A 16,092-nucleotide genomic window follows, 5' to 3' on the forward strand; every position below is an offset into this window, starting at 1 on the left:
CATTTCTTGTAATCAAAAATATTATAATTCATAAAATTTCGTTACGTTTTTAAAGAAGAAATCTTAATTTTTTACACTGTATGTCGATTGCTATTTTCAAAGACAATCTTATATCATTTTTGCCTTTTTGAGTTAAATTAGTAAATTATAAGTGATAATTGTTTAATATAATTTCAATAATATAAGAGTACAATGAAATAAAAACGGAATTATCGCATTAATTGATATGCTTGTAACATTTTAACGTAAATCTTTCATTTCTTAATGAAAATGATTCGACTAAATTAAACAAAAACAAATAACAATTGCTATCAATTTAATCATATTATAATTAAATTTATTATTAGAAAAAAAAAATTTAAATAAATTAATAGAAAATATGTATAAAACAAACTGTCGGGCACCCTAACAAGAACGAGAATGGGGAGTGAACAGGCACAAGAACGTACTCGTATATGGGTCGTCGAGTTTTTGCTGGAAACCTCGACGACCTTAGCGGTCAATTAACTTAATTTACTTACTATAAAAAATATATTTTTTATAATCAAAACATGTATAGCATTAAATAGGTACAAATACAGCATTATTCTTAATATAGTGAATTTTTACGATAAAGAAATAAGATTTAGATGATTTTATTGGTTTGGCTATCTCATTTTATGCAAAAAACAGTTTAACGCATTTTCCTGCATAGAAGGGTAGATTGGAGGTGGGAAATAGTTCTAAAACATGCATTCTCTGAGTGGGAATCGAATCTGCAAAAACTGCGTATATAGTCAAACGCTGTTTCACTACGCTACAGAATATTTTAAGCAACATTTTTCTAAAGCTTTATAATGATATCTTAAAAAAATAAATATTTTTGAAGGGATGGATGTTGAAAGTACAAATTCCTTTTATTTATCCATAGTTATGATCAATTTTTATACATTTATTTTACTCATGGGGAACGGCGTATCTTAATGAGAACGGAGTGTCTTAACACTAGGTTCTCAAGTTCCATCTTTTAATCTAAAATTCTTATAAAACTCAACAATATTTATTCATTTCGCTCATATGACGTACAGGTGACTAATTAAAGAAAAGCAATGAAATTTCTTTATAACCCAATACGTAACATAATTACGCAAGAATGACCAACAAAAAGCAAGCACATGTCCCTCGCCATGAAGATCTCGAGACGATCTAATTTCTTTATTATATTTGATTATGCCTTCAAACGCGGACGGTCATTTAGAACAGATGCAACCCTGATTAATTGCTAGAAGAAGTTGGCACCTGTCTCTCTGATCACTTTCCTTTGAAATTAAAGAAAAAACTCTTAAAACTCGTCGTAGTTTTTATACTAAATCACGTATGTAAATGACGAGTCATTGTCTTTTGTAAAAAGTCGACGGAAGTTCAACCGAAGGGATTATCTTAATCAATTTTTTATTGATTTATTATGAAGAAAGATGGTTGTACTCAGTGGCAGTGTGTGTGTGTGAGGTTCTTTTCTTATTTCACACTGTACCCCGCACATGGTAGGCTAGGCAGAGGGAACCTGGGAACCTAGTGCTAGGACATCCTCTTTCCCATTTTCCAAGATTCTAACTCTAATGTTAATAGACAATTTTGGTGTTTTCGTTATGTTGGTTCAGAAGGGGAAAAATAGCGTTGCTATAATATGTTTCCAAATATATCCAAAAGGAAATATTGTATGTTTGTCTTTTTTGTTTAGATTTTAAATAAAAACCTTTAAGTATGATTTAAGCCATGATTTTTTTGTCTATAATAATTTATTACATTTTTATTTAACACAATAAATCTCTAAATTATGTAAAAATTATTATAAAAATCAACCCACAAAACTCAAATAGCATATAAACAGAACCAATATCAATATTATCACAGACACCGAGACCTCGTGACCTACAAAAAAAAAATTAAAACCTTACCTGACATTCCAAGACACGACCGTCACACGGAAGCTTAAAAGTAAAAAAGCATAATATAGTTAGCGTTCTATTAAAATTCATACAAAGATTGCGCATATCAATCACTCGCTTAGTGCGAAAAAACGGCTAATCGGATGCGCCGGCGCATCCCGTTACCTTTGTCTAACTGTCATTAACGCGGATGGGAACCGTACTGTATGGTTATTCAAATTTTATACTTACAATGGTGTCTTTTTGTTTATTCTCCATCTTCTTATTCATTCCAGGTAAGTTTTGTCAGTAATTATTATCGTATATGGGATTAGGCGTGCTTTTCGCACGATTAGCTTTGTGCACGTGTTTGTTGGTACCACTGTGGTAACGAGATGGCTAATTATAGTGTGTAATAGTTGTATATGCATCCTGTTTGAGCTATCTCCTTTGAAAGTAAATTTATAATTTTTACTGTTATCTTTATTATGATGTAAGACTATAAGGTAATTGTTTTTTAGTTTCACGTAAAGACCAAAGCAATCGGTTGTCCACTTTTTGCAATTTATCCCAATTTTCGAGGCATTGCGTATTGCCTGGCGGAACTAAATCCTTTATAGCTATTTTTCAGACAGTAAAAAATACAAGATAGTGGAAACTGAGGCATTTTTTTATAATCTGTAGCAAACGCAGCATTTTGTGTGTGTGCATTGCACACTGTCTCAAAATGCTCGTAAACAAATAATTTAATTAAGTAATTATGATCATTGTTATTTATTTAAGTGACTATTATTTTTACCAGTGGAAATAGAACACGCAACTATTACGTGTACAAATATGTATAATTGTGTATTATCTATGGTCTAGGCAAAGCGCGGCGTTAACTTCCGATACTCAATATGCAACGCATCCAGAATTCGGCGGAAAATGGAGAGCTATTTGTCTTAACATTAGGTATGTCCCTGCGTGCCTGCTACAGGCGTGAAGCTATGGTGAAGTGCTTTAACATTTAACTTTCTTTGACCAGGCATAACCTGATATATGCAGGATACAGCGTGCAAAATAAAAAAGTAATGACATTTCTGTTAAAAAAAAAACTGCTGTCTCGACAGTCACCTCTAGCACCGTTACAGACAGATGAGTGGCGAAGGTTATATTATACCCCGTCTGCGCATGTTAATCTATATCAATATTCATGAAGCAAGTTCTCGGTATGTTTTAATTAATGTGAATAAAAAATCATTTTTCTGATGGCTCTTGGATTTTGACGAACTAACGTAATGTAATTTTTCATTTAAATATTGTGTAGTACGAGTATATAAATATAAAACCTGTCGATATAAATATTGTATTAGAATGTGATGCTTATTTACTTACATAATATATATTATTATTAATAATACTATTTTTTTCGTTTCACGCTGTGTCCAATACGTAAATAAACGCGTCAGTTGTGGGTTCGACTTCCATTCGGGGTAATGAGTCATTTTTATTTTGCCTTAATACTGTCACGGACCGAATCTCGAAAACGACGAATTTGGACAAAACGGAGTGTCTCGACACTAGACTCACTCTGCCTTTTACTCAATTTATTTTAATTAGTTATATATATATTTCTAAATTATTAGCATGAGATCGGAAGAACTCGCGACCACGCGTTTATTCTATTGAAATGCCACAATGGTAGAATTGTTATTTTTGATGAATCATGTTTTTCTAGTTAGAACTTACTGACAAAGGTGACAAATAAATTAATAATAGTTTAAACCATGATTAGTCACTAGCCGTTGAGATATAAGACATTTTGAAATTATATTTATCTTAACGCTTTTACAGCATATAACAGGGGTGGATGGAGGAGAATGTGCACACTCCGACCTCTGCATTTCTCTCAATTTTCGGAACATTGCATATCGAATACAAAAAAAAACAATTGAACACACGCTGCCTCGAGTTTCACTCCGTTTTTTATGTTTTCGAAAACATTCAATATTTAATTTCTTTGAGGGGGAATCGAACCCACGACCAGTCGCGTTTACATTGATATGCTTGTGGCCCTGCGCCACGGCCGGCCCCAATTAGCAGTACTCTTTGTTTTTTTCTTAATCAAATATAATATTTTATACTTAAGTATATAAATGGAAATATTTAAATTTTTACCAAATAATTCAACATAAAAAACAACTACCCACAAAAAACTACCTATAAAAATAGTCATACTACAGTGCAATGCCAAAAATTCTCAAGACAAAAACTATTACAAAAAGTGGCGAGCATCGTGAGACTTGCATAAAATTATATCACTAAATGTTACGTGACCAAACTTAAAAGAAAAAAATTATAAAAAGAAAAAATAAGAAACGAAAAAAGTTATAAAATTGCTTAAAAAAAAAAACAATTGAAAGGAGAAAGGACATGTGGTCTAACCCCATCGTAGCTGGGATCGAATTTGCATACGCCGAGCGATAGTGGCGATTTTTTATATGCAAACAAATTATGCAAATATATTTTTTGGACACTGTGCAAGTTTTAAGAAAGGTTTTTTTGTATTTTTTAACTTTGAGAAACTTTTTTTTATAGTGAGAAAGTGTAAGATGTATAAAAAATGCGATGAACAATTATTATGTTTGGGCTGAATAAAATTAAGCTTTGTTGTCTCTTGGTTATTAAAAAAAAAGAATTCAAATCTTAGTATGATGTTTAGTTACAATAGTGTATTCATTTTTATTATTAAATAGTTATGTTTTAAATTTTATTAAAATAATTAATAAAAAAACGTATATTTAATAGTGAAATTCATTGAATAAAAGCTAAAAAAAATATAGAAACAATCAAAAATAACTTTCAATTTATTTCAATAAAAATTAAAAATATAATTCATATAGATTTAAATTACACTTAGTTTTTAAAAAATGAAAATTCTTATTTTAAAAATGAAAATCTATTTCTAACGAGCAAAATCTTAACAAATCCAAATCAAAATGTACGAAATACATAATATCTATATATACCATATAGATTACATAACATAAAGTTATAATTTTTTTCCATAATTTACCTGCTTGGGGTGGAGTCCTATCCCACCCCACATTTTTTCTACCCCATAAAAACCAATAATACACAACTAGGGGTGGCAACATTTTTTTTATAACATACAAACGATCGATATTTTTCTCGCACGGATCGCATTGGCCGTATACAACCCGTTTTAAGGGGTCTTTGAGGGGTTATGCTTGCCTGCTTTTATGTAAAAATTTTATTCATCTATTTTTTCGTCCGGTAACGGTTGAAGCTATTCTTTTGGTAATGACAAGGGTTGGTATTAAAAGGGGTTGTTTTTTGTTGAGAGTCTCCTCACGCGAGGCGCGACTCGAGACCAAATTGCTTGTGGCACGCACCGCGTCTGGCTATAAGTTATCGATTTAGATATTATATGCGTGTTTATATAGCAGTAATAATATGAGGCCACCGTAGCGCGGGCTGCCTCTGATTTTTAGCGTGACAGTTGTGGGTTCGATTCCCACTCGAGGAAATTAAATATTTTTTAAATTTATATTTCCATTTCTTCGCTCTGGTGTCGAGGCAAAACTCGACGTTGAGTTCCGCCACTCAACACGCAATGCCTCCAGTATTGGGTGGAAAGTGGGGGACGAATTTTCTTACCACTAGGTTCCTTCTGCATATCCTGCTGTGTGCTGGGTATGAGACCACCTTAGCGCAGCGGGACAGCAAACACATTGTTGGTTCGATACCCATTCGAGGGATTGAATTAATTAATTAATCTGGTAAAATTAGACATTTAAGATTTATTTTATTAGCTCTTAGAAAATATTGCGTTTTAAATAGCGGGACTTAACGTCAAAATTTGTTTAAATGATGGTTCGGTAAAGATACTCCGGTCCCATTAAGATATATCCTTTCCACACGGAAAATTCTGAAGATATTGTGTATTGTGCAGAACTCAACGCGGCGCTTTGCCTCGTTACTATAGCGAGATATTGAAAATATGAAATATCTCATATCCTCGAGTGGGAATCGAACTCACAACCTATCGCGCTTATCGCAAGAGACCTGCACCGCGACGAGCCTCATGTTTGTAATTGAGAAATTAATAATTATGTCATATTAAACGGTTTGAAAGCATTACATAAAAATTGCAGGACAAGGTGCCATCAATTACATTAAAAACTTGACTTTACCTTTTTTAATATAATGATTCCCGTACTGGTATTTGAACCTACAACCATCACGTACAAATGTCAGTAGCATCGTAATGTTACATGTAATAGTACTATTTATTAAAACAATATGAAAAAAGACAATGAAATAACCTTATCAATTAATTTATAGCGCACATTTTTTTTTGTAATGACCTTTCAGAAACAATTTCTAACTTTTTTCGAAAAGCAAAGAAATATATAAAGGCACATTAATTACCTCTTGACATTATCTTGTAGTATAGTAATTGTAGTATAGAAGTTGTCATTATTATACAATTTTTTAAAGTTATTCTACACTAAGGAAGAAAATTACTTTTTTTTTAGAAAATGTATAAATACTTTTAATTGAGGCCAGTCGTGGCGGAGGGCACAAGCGTGTGACTGCAACGTGACGGTTGCGAGTTCTATCCCTACTCGGAGAAATGAAATATTATTTATTGATATTTTATACATTCCATCCATCAGCCTTTTAAAGTCAACTGCTGGACATAGACCTCCTCCAAAGCTTGCCACTCCGTCCGGCCCTGCGCTCTTTCAAGCCAGCGGGTTCCCGCTGTCTTCTTGAGGTCGTCGGTCCTTTTGCCGAGACGTGGTTGCCATTCGAGGACCTTCCTTCCTTCCTTTTCCAGGATTTTATACATTATTTTCTTTAAATAAAATATATTTTGTTACAGTGGTTGTGACGTCAGCACCAGCCAACGAAGCAGAACTACAGCTGTACAGAGTAATGCAGAGAGCTAGTTTACTAGCGTACTACGATACTTTGCTTGAAATGGGTATGTTATACTATTAAAATGACAAAATATATACTATTAATAAGCAATTCTTATCATGAAGTGATAAAAACGATTTTTTACGGATATTTTTTTTTCACGGAGTGACACTCAGAAATTTAAAAAATATATATTTGTATATGATATAGATTTTTTTGATATAGTTATTTTTTAGGAAACATATAGTTTTTGATTTCTAATATACTGATTGTACATACATATATAAGTAGCTTCACGCTGCATCGCTACTTCTTTCGCCTCGTCTACTGTCACCAACCTCTCCCTTCCGTCCTTTCTTCATTTCTTACAAATACCAGAACCTTTGTCTTGCTCAATTGATTATGATATAAAATATTTAAGCTACACTATTATTAGATAGCACTGTACTATATGCTCGAATACATTAAGAACGCAATGCCTTGAGAAGAGGGTGAGGGTTGATTCCTCTTCTAATAAGTTTTGGGGCATTATTTATTTGGTTAAAGGGTGGCAAATGAGTATTTATGTTGTATGTTATTTTTTATGAATTTTAACTATTTATTTTAGTAGTTTTTATAATTTATATTAAGGTCAATCTTAAGTTATTTAATTCTACATATTTAAAACCTTAAGCATTTCACACTTGTAAAAGTACTGGGGACATATTGAATCATTATATATATTATTTTTATTTTATTAGTATCAAATGGTTTAAAATAAACAAAATCATGAAATTTAGTTGAAATGTTTGCAGCTTAAAATTCATCACGTTAATCGTAGTAGAAGAATATATTTTCTCTATATAATCCGCAACATAAAAGAGACGCACAAAAAACTATAAATATAATAATAATAATAAAATAAAACAACCCGAATCTTAGAACACAAAAACATCCCAAGGAACTATCAAAAAAATCTTTTCTCATCGAATATCAAGAACATCGAATTAAAAAAACGAATTTCCATAAGCGAAAAAAGCCGCGCAGACATCGCATGCAAATCTATTTTTTTTTCTTTAATTTTTGTACTCTTTTAATTCTGGCAATTACCCACTAAGGAAGGGTTCGGCCGCTCCTTGGCAACTTTTGTTTTTTTTTTCTCCAAAGCCCCTTCGCAAAATGGTCACGTAAGGCATTTGCATACTTGCCTAAATTAAAAGTGTGTGCTGGCCTTTTTTTTAAGTATCACACGTTTTTGCTTTGAACAATGATAGCGGAATGAACTTGCTACGCTAGTTGCATATGAATTTGTTATCTGTTTTTTTTTATGTAATTGAAAAGGAAAATTTCTCTTTCATCTATGTAATTCTATAACTAAGTTTAAAATTAGTTTATCATATTTTTGAGAAAATTTTATTTCCTTAGATAATAAAATACATGATCACTTCGTGTACAACTTGCCAATTACGCCATGATGATATTGTGAAATAGCTATATTCATATTTACTTATGCTAATTTTATTTTTATATTAAAAAAAACAATACATGATGATTTATTTTGTTTTATGTAAAATATTGAATTAAAAAGCAATTAAAAATATATTTTCAGGTGGTGATGACGTTCAACAGCTATGTGATGCTGGTGAAGAAGAGTTTCTAGAAATTATGGCTTTAGTTGGTATGGCATCTAAGCCATTACACGTGAGACGTCTACAGAAAGCCCTCCAAGAGTGGGTGAACAATCCTGCCTTGTTCCAAATCCCAATTGTTCCTAACATTTGTCCCACCGATAACCCTTTTATGCAATGTAACCAAAGGATTCTGAACATACCGCCAGCTATTCCAAATCTACCCCGAACAGTAGCTTCCCCAGATAACAACAGGCCAATGTATAGCCCATCTCCTGGTGCACCTGAAAATAGTTGTGGTTCAAATGCATCAGCTCCCAACGCTAGTCCTGTACATAGCCAAGCTACATTCACTAAAATAGTCCTTCCTTCGTCCCCTGCTGCCCCAATTACTACTACAGCTAGGTCTTTTTCTCCCCAAAGTGCATGCCCTCCAGCTTCCTCTGGATCAAGTCCTAGTTCAGTAACATCTCCCGTCCAATTAACACCAGTCCTTCTAGATATCCACGTACAAAAATTGTCGGCCGCTGCTGAAAAATTGAGTAAGCATCTACCTCAACTGGAGCCAAAGCCACAGAATACAAAGAAAAAAATGTGCAAGGATTTGGAATTAGTGATGATGATGCCAGAATCTGATCCAAGACGGATGGAGGAGATTAGAAAGTACGCAGCAATATATGGAAGGTTTGATTGCAAGCGGAAACCAGAAAAACCCTTGACACTTCATGAGGTGCGTCATATTAAGATTAAAAAATTTTATTAATCTAATACTACAATAATTACATGATATTTATTAGCTTACTTCTAGTTATCTAATAAATAATATAATTTTTTAGCAATATGTGCTTACTGGTAATTTCTATAAATATATAATTTGGTCAAATATGGTTAAATATTGAAGGTTTCTTAAATGGAATTTAATCAATAATTACAGGTAATGGTGAACGAGGCGGCCGCACAGATATGCAGGTGCGTGCCGGCGCTGCTCACGCGCCGCGACGAGCTGTTCCCGCTGGCGAGGCAGCTGGTGCGGCGAGCTGGGCTGCATTACTCTAAGCACGGGTAACATATATTATATTTTACTGAAAGCTCATATGTTTAGAATATTTCGTTTGATGTAGTCATATAGGCTTGTAAATATTTCATCATGTGATATATTTTAGTAAATTTAAATCTAGGCATTGGATCTTAGGCAGAGTAAATTTATTTCCCTTTCATTTACATGGTGAAACTTAAAAAAATAGTTGTAGACTAACTATGATCTGATAATCTAAACTACTAGATTGTCAAATATTTAATAGGGTAGGGTAGGGTAGAGGGAACCTAGTGTTAAAACACTCCATTCCGACACCAGAGCGATGAAAATGGAAATATAAATTTAAATAAATATTTAATTTTCTCGAGTGGGGACCGAACCGAACCCAGACCGCGCGTTTACAGTCCCACTTTGTGCTACACCGCATTTTAAATAATGAAAACTAAAGTTATTTATAACAAAACACAACCATTTCAGTTTGCCGCCGACAGCGCCAGAGGAGCGCGACCGCGACGAGGACGAAACACCCAGCAAGCGGCCGCGACAGGTCGCTCATATAGACCTCACCAAATAAATACTAACTTAAATACTAATATTAATTTAATTATACTAATTTAATACTAATTACATTATATCACTATTTATTACTAATGAAGGGAATAATTATATTATTAAAATAGATACTTACCTTGATCTTATGGGGTAATAGGAATTTAGGGAAATAGTTATTTATATTATAATTTATCAGCTTTAAGTTGTAAATATGTAAAATATTATATTATTTTAGGTATGATAAATAATAACGTTAAAACTTAAAGTAACGGTACCTTAGCTAAAATTTGATTATATGAAATGCATACTAATAGGGATTCAATTAACATGAATATTTTGTATATTCTTACAGGTTTTATATATATATATCAAAGATAAATATATATAAAGACGATATAATATTCGATAGAGTAAGCTTGTAAATATTTTTACAGACTGAACTTACGTATTATTTTCTAAATACTTATTGTAGTAAAATAACGCTGTAAATAGAAATATTTTTATAAATATTAGTAAGATGCTATAGGAATAGGAATAAATTTGAATTGAAATGAAAGAATCTATAAAAGAATAAATTCTAATTAGATATCATATTTAATCCTTTTATCATTTTAATTTTATTATTTTATCTCTGTATTAATATTCTATAAATTTCTCACTTCTAACTTTTTCTTATTTTAATTTTTTGAGGGCAATTACAAGTACTCTTTTATATTATTATTGCTAGGGAATTGGATCTGAATTTAATTTTTTTAATATAATAAATTAGAATTTTACGTTTTCCAAGTAGGCTGCTCAGGAGTTAATGATAAAATTGCTTCTTATAAGAAAAAATCCGATTTGAAACACATTGCATTAAATCTTATAAGAATTGACATTAATACTTCTGTTTTAAAATAATATAATATTTGCTTAAATACATATTAAGAAAATATTCATTATACTGAGAAAATGAAATTGGATCAAAAAAAGTCCTTGAAGTACACCCTCAAAATAATATTAAATAAAAGAAAAATTTACAAGATATTTTACGCCTATATAAAATATTATACATTTAAAATCAATTATAATTAATAGCATATTAATTTCCTTTTTTCTTTTGCTTAATATAACACGGTAAAGGTAAGCATGCAAATCGAAAGCTTTTTTTTCTTTCTATATTTTATTTTAGCCGATTCTTATTGTTTTATGTTGCGGTAAGTATATTTTTCTGTTTAATTAGGCTTTTTAGAAATTCCATTAATACTGGTTTTTATGGGGTTCAAATTAAAATTTTTGTACATAAAAAAGATACATTTCTCTTTAATGCTATTTTTATATATAAAATACTTTAATACTTAAAGCAACTAACATAATTTTTTACACTCTAGAGCTATACAAATACTAAGTGTATTAAATAATAGGTGTATATATAACTAACATTTTTTTTGTAGCTTAAAGCTGTATCCCGTATATAGCAGGGTGGGTCCATATAGGGGGGAACCTAGTGTTAAGGCAATCCGTTTCCGACTTTTCGGCGAATTCTTAAGGGATTGTTGAGTGGTAGAACTTAATGGCGTGCCTTGCTTTACCAGAACGAGCAAACGAAAATATTAAATATTTAGAGTTGCAAGCTTGTTCCACTGCGTCACTTCGGTCTCCTTTTTTTTTTCTCACGCAAATACGTCCTATATAAATTCTTGGTCAAATAATCCTATAATAAACTACTCAAGTCAATGGGTTCTGAAGTTAGGTTTTATCCACTGTTGTGCATTAACAGAATGCTTCCCGTATAGGAAGAAGGTAAACGAAAGTAACAAAAACCTCATAAATAAATCTGCGCAGCCATTTATAGCTAACTTCAGGACGACGAATATCTTGTTAGGTTTTTATACGATCCCTATTTAATTCAAACCTTTCGTGGGATTTTTTTAACAAACGGTTGTTTTCCAGGAGGGAGACGAAGGGACTGGAGTCAGAGCTAGTCCGGACACAGCCAGGACTTCGAATCATAGGTATTATATATATATTTTTTTCACATTTTGGTATTTTTTCCCCATCTATATCTATATTTAATTTTTTAATTTCACGCTGTATATCTAGCGGTGTTTTTATATATTTCTATTTCCATTATCTTTTTTTCGTTATTTTTATTATTTAATGTTATTTCTTTTAAAATTTTTAAAATTTCTTTTTATAGTTGGTGGGGCATCAAGACTGAGAGCGACGACGCTGATTCACGATGCTCGTACTCGAGCACCAGCACGCCGCCGCCTGTGAGTTTAGAAATAAAATAAATAATTTACCTATCTATACCATTAATAAATAGACCCTCGTGGAACAGCGGCACAAGCGAGCGATTGTACACGACACGTTTGTGGATTTGATTTCTACTCTGGGAAATGATATTTTAAATATTTTCATTTCCTCGCAGTGGTAACGAGGCACAACGCGGCGTTGAGTTCCGCTACTCAACGCCTCCAAAACTTGGCGGAAGGTGGGGAACGGAGTGTCTTAACACTACGTTCCCTCTGCCTATCCTGCTGTTTGCGGGATACAGCGTGAAGCTGATTTATTCGATATTAATCATATATGCGAGGTGAAGTGTTTCAAGTCTCAATCCTCTGCCTATCGTGCAAGGTTGAAACACACATAGTATAAATACAAAATAAGCACAAAATAAAGTGTGTCGCAGGAAGCAGACGAGTCGCGGCCGCAGGTGGTAGCGGCGCGCGGCGACAGCATCATCGCGGTCGCCAACCCCGCGCTGCAGCCCCCGCACCCCGCCAGGAACCACTCCAACTGACATAACTGACATAGCTAATGAACATTCATATAAATAACTAATATAATTTATAATAGAAACTAAAAAGAACCAACTGACACAGCTAGTGAACAGTTATGGGAATAACTAATATTGTTCAAAATAGAAACTAAAAGTACTAACGTTAAATATTTTTATCGTTTCCTGGTCATCCTAGCAAGGATATCGGGTGAAATTAAAATTATATATTGTCATCGAATTCGGGCTAACAAGAGGTTCTTACATGGAGAGAGATAAAGCACGGCAACGAGTCCAGGTTAACACGGGGTTCTGGCGAGGATATCGTTCAGGTTTCCGATGTAATATAATATCGTCATCAAATCTGTGGTAAGATGCTCTTGTTACAGAACAAGACAAAGAGCGGTGTTGAGTTCCGCCCCCTAACACGTTATTTCTATTTATTGTCTTGAACGTTTTAACAAGGATAACGGGTTCACGATGAGAAAATATTGTATTGTCATAAAATTAAATCACGTATAGAAATTTTAAACAAATCCGACGGCAACACGTGTGTCAAAATTGTATTTTTTTAATTTAGATTCTGTAAAGTGAAGGTAATAAATTCAATTTTAAAAGATCTAAAATCTGCATATATCCTATTTAAATAGCTTTATATTTAATTTTAAAAAATCAGAAAATGTTAGATTTTCTTCTGTTTTGATGATTTTCAGATTTTTTTGATTCTTCTGTTTTGTTAGATTTTCTACTGATTTTCTTTCTTTCACTGAAAATACTCAATGTATATTGTATATAATGTAAATGTTAAATAAAACACCATGTATATTATATACCTAATAGCTCTTTACAAGAACAATTTGTTCACACTTACTAAACATTGATTGTGGGTTCAAATTTCGTGCAACCAAATGAAAAAAAAATCCTTTCAGCAAGTGAAAAAAATAATTCGGCATTTTGTAACACTTTTAGTTAACGTGCCTATCGTATTTAACGAAAAAAAAGTATAATTAGTAAAAATGTATACCTGTAACCTACTGGGCATCGTTTAAAAAACCTTATCTTTGCAATCGGTATTAGACATGATGTCATAAAATAGCTATAGCTTCACGCTGGATCCCGCACATTGCAGGGTAGACAAAGGGAACCTGGTAACCTAGTGTTAAGGCACTCCGTTACCGACGAATTCTGTAGGCATCGCGTGTTGAAACTCAACATGCGGTACTCAACGCCGCACTTTGCCTCATTAGTCGGTACCAGAGCGAGGCAATAAAAATATTAAATATTTTATTACCCCGAATGGTAACCTCTGCACCACGCCTGGCTTCAAAGTAGGTGTATCTGGCAAATGGAAAAACTCAATCAGTCACCGTAAATAATTAATTATTTAATTACTAACACAGTGATGTCCTATAGAGTCATTACTTTAAAATTTATAAATAAATTATTAATAAATATTTTCTACATGACTCACAAAGTAACAAGATATCCGTTTAGAGCTAGTCAGATTGTTAAATTAATGGAATAGGCAGTCAATTTAATTCTGGATTGGTGTGTCACTCTTTTATCTATCTAGTGGTAAAACATTCCGTTCTTTACCCATTTTAACATTATACCTGTATCTATTTTTTTTATCTGACCCGTGAATTTTGAATATTCTGGAAAATAATGTATAACTTTAAATAAGTATATAATTTGAGGCCATATCGTTTTGGTAAACAGGCAAAGCGCGTCGTTGAGTTCCGCTACTCAACACTCAATCAATGCCTAAAGAAATTGGCGGAAAGCAGTGAGCAAAGTGTCTAAATACTAGGTCCTTTCTGCACACTTTCCTATATACGGGATACAGCGTGAAGTTGATTTTAATCATACATAATGGCCAGTCCTGGCGCAGGGGCACAAAGTGTGGCTGTAAATTCGACTGGTTGTGGGTTCGATCCCTACTCGAGGAAATGAAATATTTAATTAAATTTATATTTTCATTTCTTCGCCCTAGTGTCGAAGTAAAGCGCGACGTTGAGTTCCGCTACTCAACATGCAATGCCTCCAGAATTCGGCGAAAAGTGGGGAATGGAGTATCTTAACACTAGGTTCCCTCTGCCTACCCTGTTATGTGCGGGAAACAGCGTGAAGCTGATCTTATTATTGTAATGCGGATTAGTGGCGGATCGTGAAGCCTCGCTTTACGTCGACACTATAGGGAAAAATATTAAATACTTCATTTCTTCTAGTGAAAATCGAACCCATAATCTATCGAAGTTACAATCGCGCGCTCCTGGCTCCAGGATTGCCTTTAACTTATATTATAAAGGAAATTAAAAAAAAACAATGAATATTATCTTGTTCTATGGAACTAATCGATTTATGCATAAATGGTCTATATCTTAAGATGTGAGTATAAATATAAATAAATATATATGTTACTGTAAAAGCTAGAACTATATTAAATAATATAAAATATTTTTTTCTAGTAAATATTAAGTTATATTATTTTCTTATGATAACTTTCGTAATATGATTTTAAACACATTTACCACTTTAATATGGTAAAACTTAATATTTACTAGTAAAAGCTAAAATTTCCCAACATATAGGCTTTTATAGTAACTTATATTATACAATTCCACAATGAGGAGACATTCCACCAAATAGATAAGCGTTATTTAAATGTGTATATAGTTTTAGATATATTTATAAAGCCATATATGCCTTTTAGTCATTACTTAAGTGAGTTAGTTAGTTTTAAATATAGTTCTGTTAATATTATACTATTTATTTATCCTAAAAAAAATCCCAAACGCTTAGATCCAAGGACTAAATCATATTTTTTCGAAATTAAAATATATTATGTATAGGCCGTCGTGGCCCAGTGGGAGCTTCTGATTGTAAACACTACGATTATAAGTTCAATTCTCATTCGAGGGAACGCTTATATTTTATGTATTTTCATTTCCCGTTTTTAGTAGAATTTTTTAATGAAGGGAACCTAGTGTTAAGACACTCCGTTCTCCGTTTTACCGAATACTGGACAGAATACTAATAGAATGAAGATATTAAATATTTCATTCCCTCGAGTGGGAATCGAACCCACGACCTGTCGCATTTATAGTCACACGCTTCTACACCTGCGCCACCACAGGACGTTTTAGATATTATATTATTTTTCTAATTTTATAACGGTAAATTGTATAATATTAATATTTATTTTAAGTATTTATACATGTACATTATGTTATTTAAGGCTTTTTTCGTTAGATGTGTAAATTTTTTTTATAATTAAACTTTATATTTTTAACTGTA

The 16,092-nt window shown here is 32.6% G+C and overlaps 1 protein-coding gene across 2 annotated transcripts in view; it reads left to right on the forward strand.

Moving 5' to 3' along the window:
- Window positions 1-16,092, forward strand: part of nab (NGFI-A-binding protein homolog) — a 35,736-nt gene extending 19,644 nt beyond the window's left edge. Inside the window, exons 1-8 of one of the 2 annotated variants that reach the window (XM_085190226.1) lie at window positions 1,971-2,203; window positions 6,802-6,903; window positions 8,428-9,176; window positions 9,381-9,508; window positions 9,960-10,029; window positions 11,967-12,028; window positions 12,214-12,289; window positions 12,709-16,092. In XM_085190226.1, coding sequence (XP_085046352.1) covers window positions 2,119-2,203; window positions 6,802-6,903; window positions 8,428-9,176; window positions 9,381-9,508; window positions 9,960-10,029; window positions 11,967-12,028; window positions 12,214-12,289; window positions 12,709-12,819 — 1,383 coding nt within the window. In that variant the 5' untranslated portion in view covers window positions 1,971-2,118 and the 3' untranslated portion in view covers window positions 12,820-16,092. Of the gene's footprint in view, window positions 1-1,970; window positions 2,204-6,801; window positions 6,904-8,427; window positions 9,177-9,380; window positions 9,509-9,959; window positions 10,030-11,966; window positions 12,029-12,213; window positions 12,290-12,708 lie in introns of those variants that run through there. The other variant, XM_085190225.1, reaches the window with a different exon arrangement.

Source organism: Heliconius melpomene, chromosome 9 (assembly GCF_056956725.1).
Source record: "Heliconius melpomene rosina isolate 202511_hmr_F chromosome 9, ASM5695672v1, whole genome shotgun sequence".
In the NCBI taxonomy this organism is placed as follows: domain Eukaryota; kingdom Metazoa; phylum Arthropoda; class Insecta; order Lepidoptera; family Nymphalidae; genus Heliconius; species Heliconius melpomene.